The sequence below is a fragment of the Phodopus roborovskii genome, unplaced genomic scaffold (assembly GCF_943737965.1).
Source record: "Phodopus roborovskii unplaced genomic scaffold, PHOROB, whole genome shotgun sequence".
Classification (NCBI taxonomy): Eukaryota; Metazoa; Chordata; class Mammalia; order Rodentia; family Cricetidae; genus Phodopus; species Phodopus roborovskii.
Window position 1 is genome coordinate 48754028 of NW_026126480.1, and position 8470 is coordinate 48762497.

General features: G+C 47.2%; 1 protein-coding gene across 2 annotated transcripts; it reads left to right on the plus strand.

Moving 5' to 3' along the window:
• Positions 1–34: 34 nt before the first annotated feature.
• Tmem80 (transmembrane protein 80) lies at positions 35–7290 on the plus strand. Of its 2 annotated transcripts, none has more exons than XM_051193369.1 (5): positions 35–329; positions 4374–4390; positions 5090–5183; positions 5278–5370; positions 6870–7290. In XM_051193369.1, the coding sequence occupies exons 1-5, from the start codon at positions 311–313 to the stop codon at positions 7073–7075; spliced, it is 429 nt and encodes a 142-aa protein (XP_051049326.1). In that variant the 5' UTR covers positions 35–310; the 3' UTR covers positions 7076–7290. The 2 variants fall into 2 exon arrangements, with proteins under 2 accessions (XP_051049326.1, XP_051049325.1); XM_051193368.1 differs by having other exon boundaries at positions 38–329; positions 4374–4393; positions 6870–7288.
• Positions 7291–8470: the final 1180 nt, after the last annotated feature.

Genomic DNA, 8470 nt, shown 5'->3' on the forward strand with positions numbered 1-8470 from the left:
CGCCGGCTTCCAACTAAGTTTGGGTTCGCCAACCTACCCTGTCGCCACGGGATTTTTCTAACCCCCTCTGTCGGCGGCGGAAGCCGAGCCCACACGAGGAGTACCCGAACTCCGCCGAATGTCTCCGAGCAGAGTTCTCCGGAGCCTCAGTGCCCGCCTCCTCCTGTCCGAAAGCTCCCGAGTGTTGCCGGACGGGAGAATCGGGCCTCGGCCGCGGTCGGACGCCCGTAGCACCGCGCGGCGGGAGGAGTGAAGATGGCGGGAGGGTGCGGCCAAGAGGCTGCTGGGATTGTTGCGGACCAGCGGCAAAATGGCGGCCGTTCGGCCAGGTGAGGCGGGCGGGGCTATACCGGCGTCGAAATAGTGTGGTCGTGCTGTCGCGATGAGAGGCCATTTGTACTGGATCAGCAACTCCTCTAATTGTCACATCGCAATTTCGGGCTCTGGTGGCTGAAGCCCACTAGTCCGGATTTCTGCGCTGGAGTTGGGGAGGAGCATGTCTTCCGGCTGGGCGTGGGCGTGAGGTACTTCGGGGATCCAGCGGCTTCTCTGAAGCTCGTCTCAGTATACCACTGACATAACTGAGGTACACGGTGGGGACCCCCCCCCGTATGCAACCATACCATACCATCCAGGGTACACTACCGTGGCACACCGACGACACAACCATAGCTCACCACAGCTGCCACACATGGCATTCCTAGGGCTCATCTGTGCATACCGGCTGCTCACCCCGTGCACACCCTTGACCCGTTTCTCACCATGCGCTACACCCTTGGCGCAACGGATTAGCATACCGAGGTTACCCACAACCATACCTCATTTTCAGCTCACCCCAGATGTAAAGATAAGTGAGAATTAAGTTTGTGGAAAGAAATAAAAGATGATTTAGACTACCTCAGACAACTAGAGCAGGCTTGTGCCAGAGAAACATGACTATCAAGTTCTGGCCACTTGGTGATCACGACATGGGATCCAATCACTCATTGACCAGAGTTCAAGGCAACAGATTACATTCTTTGGCTGGGTTTTTGTAGCTAATGTTATGTAGGGAAGAGGCGCTTATTAAGTAAGTTAGCTTTTTTCCTTAGACAAAATGGTTTTGGAACTTCAGGGTCTGTTATCTCTTTTTGCAACCATGGAGTATCTAGGGTAGGGGTCAACTGCTTTTCTTCTGGACTCAGCATATCTGGAGTCAGGGTCAGCTGCTTTTCTCTGCACTACCCAAATAGCTGGCTTCCTGGAACTTTGAGCTAAGTCTTGGGGCCTTGGCTTTTGGTGGGATTCTTTTACCAGGTATAGCATGACACACCTGCTCTTTGCCCTAGGATACACTGTGGCACACCTGCAGCTCACCACATATTTATTGATGGTATGTGTCTTTCTCTGGGACACAGTCAAGATATTTATAGCATACGTTCAGTTCACCCCAAGCACACCTATAGTACTCCCTGTCATTCATGGCATACCTGAGGTACACTTCTGGCACACCTGGTACATAACAGACACATCCACAGCATAATGTTAACTTACCCTGAGTGAATGCACACCTGTACACACACACACACACTCACACTCGTGCCCTTGTGGCTTACTTGAGTCATAGGCAGCCAGAAGCTGCTTATAGCCCACATTTTAGCATAGAGTCCCTGGCATAATGAGGAGGTCTGGGCACAGATGGGATATGAGCAGACAGGGCCAGGTGCCAGCAATGTGGGTCAGAAGCTAGTCATAGACAACTCAGACTTATGCGTGTCCATCCATCCATCCATTCTCCCAAGTGTTGCTTAATGGAACAAATTTCAGGAATGTGATTGTACTACATGTTCAGCCTAGGCTGCCCAGCACTTACTACCACACTGCTTTAATACCTACCACAAACTTGGAAGTGGTATTGTTGTGTGTATATAGTAAATATTACTATATAGTATATAGTAAATTGTTGTGTGTATATAGTATATGTTGTGTTTATAGTAAAAAGAAATTTTCAGGTGAGAAAGTGGACTTGGAATTAAGTCACATAAAAGGCCCAGTTTCCAGGCTGGGCTGTTGGCCCATTCCTCTAATCCAGCAGTTGAGAGGCTGAATCAGGAAGATGGCTGTGAGTTGTAGGGAAGAGAGTTCAGAGCTACATAGTGAAGCCCTGTCTCAAATTAAAAAAAAAAAAAAAAAAAAAAAAGTATAATCCCAACACTGGGAGACTGAGACTTAGGCAGGGGTACAAATTCAAGGCAACATGAGCTACATAGGAGACTTGTCCCAAAAGAAAGAAGACAAAGAGCTTCTACCAGAAGATGGTGTCTGTAGCCTTTGTCACACCAAGAAAACATTCTTTTACTTCCACAATAAACTTCTGCCTTGTATCTGTTGATAGCCACACAGTGATTACCAAAAATCATTAATAAGAAAAGTATTAAGTCCCAGAAGTCAGACAGCACTTCAGCCAAATGAACTCCTGTGGTATTTTAAAGGTATTTTAAAATGCTGTTTAAGCTGGACATAGTGGGGCATACCTTTAATTCTAGCACTCGGGAGGTAGAGGCAGGCAGATCTCCTAGTTAGAAGCCAGCCTGGTCTACATAGTGAGTTCCAGGAAAGCCAGGGCTACATACTGAGACACTGTCTTGGAAAATAAATGAGTAAGTAAATAAATAAATATTCTGCCATTTGAGGGTTGTATACAATATTTTTAAATTTTTTCATTATGTGTATGTGGAAGGGAGCACTTGAATGCAAGGTGCCCACAGAAGCCAGAAGAAGGCATTAGATTTCCTGCAGCCGAAGTTAAAGACATTTGTGACTGCCTGATGTGGGTATTGGGAACCAAACTTGGGTCTTCCACAAGAGCAGTATGTCCTTTTACCAGCCCCCTTCCTATACAGTGCTTTTTCCTAAGTCTCACAATTTTGATCTTTAACAAATATCTGCTGGGCAGTGGTGGCACACACCTTTCATTCCAGCACTACTCAGAAGGCAGAGGCAGTTAGATGAGTTCAAGGCCAGCCTGGTCTACAGAGTTGAATGCCAGGACAGGCCCGAAAGCTACACAGAGAAACCCCGTCTCGAAAAACAAAACAAAACAAAAAGCAATAAACATCCAGCAGATACAATTTAAATGTCTTTGCCACCTTTTGAGGGTGTGTGGCAGTGCCAGGGATTGGATCCAGTACTTGCATGTTACACAAGTGCCTTTTACATACATTCCAATCCTGATACTAGGTGTTATAATCCTGATACTAGGTGTTATAAGGATCCAAAGGGAGCCTGGAGGAAGAGCTCAACTGTTAAGAGCACCGGTTGGTTGCTCTTCCAGTGGACTCAAGTTTGATTCCCAGTACCCACATGCGTAACTCTACTCCCAGGATATCTGACACCCTCTTCTGGCCTCTGCTGGCACTTCATACATGAAGTCCACAGATATACATACAGGCAAAACACACATACATGTAAAACTAAAGGGGGAAACTTTAAATACTAAAAAAGGATTCAAAGGAAAGAAAACCCCCAATTAATGTAAAACCAACCCAAATAATGACAGCTATCTAGGTAGCCTAGTTTAGCTGGGGCCTGGAAAAGAACAGATCGGGTTTACTAGAGCACCCTGTGGAAACATGATACCTCTCCAGTCACACTCACTTGGCTTCCTGCTCCCACACGTGTGCCTGCTAGGAGACTGTCCAAAGGCTGTTACTAATGTTCTGTGTTTACCAGTTTATGACTTGCTCATGCAAGAGTGCACATCTCCAGGATAGGCAGCTTCAAGCTGGCCTTCGAAGTCAAGTGACCCACAGAATCTCACCAAGGCACCACTTCCTTTTCTGCTGCAACACAGGGGACACAGGACAGAGCAGAAGAAGTGCACAGCTTGGGTTAAAGTGCTGCTCAGAAGGCAGCCTCTTTTATGGGAGGCTTTGTCCAAATTCGAAGTTTTTATGGTGTGTGTATACATGTAGAGACGTGCACCGTGTAAGTGTGCAGCTGGTGTGAACCTCCAGACAGACAGCCTGACCCAGGTCACATTCCATCTAGGGATGGGCCAGGCAGATTTTCAAGTACAAAACTTACGATGCACAGACACAGGGGAGGCTCCGTTACACCCGAGAGCTGACTCTTACAAGATGAGGGAGAATAACACCTGGCTGGAATGTGAGATGTTCTAAGAGGCTGCATAGCTGCCTCCCCGAACACACAGTTATTTTGGAGAAGTGAATAAAATTCCAACAGAAAGCAGTGCCCTAGGAGGGATGGATGTAGAGATGATACAAGAACCTAGCTGTGGCCATTGTTCACTTCCATTTATAAGCATGAAATCGGAGAACTAAATGACTGTCATGTTGCTGTTGATGTCTTACTGGCAATCCTTTGTCTTCCAGGGAGAGGCTCCTTCAAGGTGGTATCCTGCTGCTGTTCCCCAAGGCCTTGACCAAGCATTGCCCCTTTAGGGCAGGCACTACCATGCTGATTAGATGGCCTGGCACACTCAGCTACTTGCCTTTTTGTGCCTTTCATGCCCTCCACCCCCCATTCTTTCTTAAATTCTGACTAGTGATTTGTAAGAGAAGTGTTCCCTGGTGTGCTGGTTCTGTTACCCACCAGCTCAGCCCTGTTCCCTTCACAGGGCTTGTATGTTATGGGAATGGCCACTTGCCTGCCACCAACCAAATCAACGTGACAGGAGACAAACACCCCTTACTTTGAATGGCCAAGTAATACAGTTTTTCTAAAGAAAATGAAAAGGATCCTCTCTGTAACTCACAACTTGAATCAGGATGACAAACTCCCTCTGTTCTGCCTGCATCAGCTGAGGACTGGGGTGCTTAGGCCATGCCCTGCCAGGGTGGGAGGGATCCAGCATCATTCTTGTGACCCCTAGGTGCCCTCAGGTGAGCGCTCCAGGAGCCCTTGTAGCAGTAGAGGCCCTAGGTAGGCAGGAGCCAATGGCTGGGTTCCATGGCCATCTGTAAGTACTCTGTTGGAATTTACCCAGACTTGCTGATTTATGGCTATGGGTGGCAGGTAGGCCCCTTTGCTTGGCCACTGAGTGGGTGTACCCCATTGGTGAGTTTGAGGACCCTTGACTTCTTGCCAGATCTCGTCAGTCCCTCTTCAGATGCTGTTTCACCTCAGTGGGCTGTATTATGCTCTGTACTTCCTAGCTACATTCCTGATGATTGCATATAAAAGTAAGTTATGAGTGCCAGGCCTGTCAAAGGAATTGTGGGCCTAATGTGCTGATAATATGCTGATCTGAGTTTTGGCTGTGTGTGTGTTCCCTAGGTCAGGTTTTCAGCTATCCTTATAACTGTCTGGTCCTGGATCTGGTTCTCTTGCTTCTGATGGGGATTCTCGAAGTAGCTCGGCTATACTTAGGTGAGTTGGCTATGAAAGCATAAAGTTCTTGTGGCCCCATAGGTATTCTTTCAAACTTTCTAAACCTTTAAATATTAATCGTTTTATTTATAGTGTGGGTTTTGGAGACATCTCCATTCAGGCAGCTTTACCAGGTGCTTTGCGGCATCACCTTATAGAGTCATTAAGAATTATGCATTTGTTCAGAAGCTTTGCTCCAAGGATAACTGACATTGGTGACAGCCTCCTGTCTGAACAGATATGTGTGTTATAGCTATGCTCAGCCTAAAGCTAGAGCTCCAGACTGCTTCCCTAAGCACCTCTCATCCCTACTGGTTTCAGCAGTCAGGAGAAAGTCTGGTAGAGAGGGGGTCTGGAGTGTGTGCCAGGACAGGGAACCCTGCCATCCCAAGCCTACTCAGTGTCACATCAGTTATCCTTGAGGCTACTCTTAGCCGGTTGCTTCTTTTTATTTATTAATTTATTTACTTAGACCATCTTATGTAACTAATGCTGGTCTTGAACTCCTGATCCTTCTATCTCTTCCTCCTGAGTATTGAAATTTTAGGCATGTCCAGTTTTTATGTATTGGTAGGATCAAACCCAGGACTCAAACATGCTAGGCAAGCACTGTATTCTCACCCCTTCCTTTTTCTCTAAGTCACACAGTTCATTTAGATCAGAGTTAAGGTCAGAGCAGGTAGGTTCTTGTAATAGACAAGGAGTCCAAAAGTAAAACATGGAAGTCTTCCTCCCAGAACTAGCTGCAGTGATGAGCACATGCCTAGATTTCTGTCTCTGCCCCTGTTCTTTCCTATACTCGGTCACAGGCATGTGTAAATAAGGCACCTCATGTGGGTATATCAGATTTGGTACCTCCCCTCTCCCTCTGCTGGGAGTAACAAGTATCATCTTAGACAGAGACCCAGTGTCTGCTGCCATGGATTGTGCTAGAGCTTCACAGCTTTCTCAGTAGGCAGTGTTGCCTATGGGGTGCAGAGATGGTTGCTGCATCTATGAGGAGTTTACAGTTTCTGTCAGCATTGGCCCTCTCCAAGCACTTGGCACTCAGCAGGCCCTTATGTACCCCCCATCCACTAAAGTCGGCATAATCAGCCGCCCAGGGTTAGAGTCAGTGGACCTTCAGACTCCCCCAGCAGCTGGGGTCAGCAGACCCTTGGGTACCTCTGGCAGCTGGCCAGCTATTGGCAGCTCCAAGTTGGCATTTTCCATGACTGACCCATTTGTTTGTAATGTTTTTCATAAGTATTCATGAAATTTTCCAGAGCCAGCCTGCCTTAACCCAGAGTAACATATTTTTAGCTATTTTCAACAAAATCCTTTTGATCCCACTTGGATTTGGAAAAAGGTGGCAAATGCCCACAGTTTTAAAGCCACACTGTTTGTGTCTCAGCTGACATTTACCTGTTGGTACTCTCTGACATGGAGTGGCCCTAGTGGGCGGTTGGGGGGATGTCCTGTAGCCCCTGCCTCACTCTCATGTTTGCTCTCTTTTCCAGGCACAAAAGGCAACCTGACGGAGGCTGAAGGGCCACTGGCTGCTAGCCTGGCATTCACGGCAGTCAGTGGCCTCCTTTCTGTTCACTTCCTGCTCTGGCAGACCCTGGTACTGTGGATGGACTCAGTCCTCAGCACCATTCTCCTGGTGTTGCACGGGCTGGAGGCTGGCTTGCAGGTGGTGGTCATTGCTGACTTCATCAGGTAGACAGACCAGGATAAGCCTACACAGCAGTGCTCCTCAGCCTCCAGCCAACTCCTTTGCTCCCAGACACAAAGGGTACCTTTTTTATGGATTGTCTATAGATGGATTTAGATGGCTCATAAATCTTTTTTAGTGAGGTGGGTACAGAAACCAGGGAGGGAAAACTGTTAGGAACCTAGATGTTGAAGATAGCCGTCATGGAGAGATGTCCACTCATGTCATGTGGCTGGGGTCCTGACTGCAGCAGCAGGACCACCAATAATCACCAGGCCAGTGGAAGGCAAAACCTTTCAGGAAGTCAGTAGCTGGGGGCAGCCCAGCAGCTCCACCCTGTCTCAGCCCCAGAAACGCAGCACTCTGGCAGGAGGACTTGGCTGTGCTGGTGTGTCACCATGTGTTTTCTCACACAGGAATCACTGACTTCCATGCTTCCCACACTGCCCTGGTTCTTGTTCTCAGAACCTGTACTCTATTCCCAGGCCTTAGTCCAAGCCTGGAATCCCTCTGGAGCTTCAGGGTGGCAGGCCTTGTGTTCCAGTGTCCCCCCAGTTTGGCTCCCCATAAGGCCAGACCTGAATAAAACTGATTTCCAAAAGGAAACAAAAGCAAATGTATGCCGAGTGTGGTGTGGTGGCACACAAACACCTTTAATTCCAGCACCCAGGAGGCAAAGGCAAGCAAATCTTTGTAAGTTCAAAGCCAGTCTACATAGTAAATTGTAGGTCAGCCAGGCTTACATAGTGGGACCTTGTCTTTAAAAAAAAAAAAAAAAAAAAAGTAGGCTGGCTGTAGTGGTACACACTGGTAGGATTTGCTGAAAGAGGCAGAAACAGGAGGATCATGAGTTCAGTTCGAGGCCAGCCTAGGCTACACATTTTATTAAAAGGAGAAAAAAGTAGGGGGGCTGGAGAGATGGCTCAGCAGTTAAGAGCACTGGCTGCTTTCCCAGAGGACCCAGGTGCAGGTCCCTGCAGCTACACGGCAGCTCACATCTATCTATACCTCCAGTTCCAGTGGATCTGACATCCTTACACAGACATGCATGCAGGCAAGACACCAATGCACATAAAATAAAAATAAATTATTTTTTTAAAGTAAACAGGTCAGAGATCGGTGTATTGTGATGTTCACCTCAGGTGTTGGGGGGGAGAGAGGAACTATGGGGGGCAGACAGAAAGGAAGAACAGCTTTCTAGGAGTCTGTCACAGTCATAGTCCACTAAACTGTGGCTTTTTTCAAGTGCCAAGTGAGTTCCATCTCATCTCTTTTCTGTTCCTAGCCCATGTTTTCCTAAAAAGTATATAAGCAGGCTTAAAAAAAAAAACAGGTTCTTTCATTTTTTTCTGTTATGTTTTTCTATTTGTGATACTATGTTCAAATATCTAGTCTCTCTTTAAA

Coding starts and splice junctions, on each gene's coding strand:
- Tmem80 (XM_051193368.1), top strand. Junction 4,394..5,089: donor GGAGAGGCTCCTTCAAGGTG/GTATCCTGCTGC, acceptor ACTTCTTGCCAG/ATCTCGTCAGTCCCTCTTCA. Junction 5,184..5,277: donor CCTGATGATTGCATATAAAA/GTAAGTTATGAG, acceptor TGTGTTCCCTAG/GTCAGGTTTTCAGCTATCCT.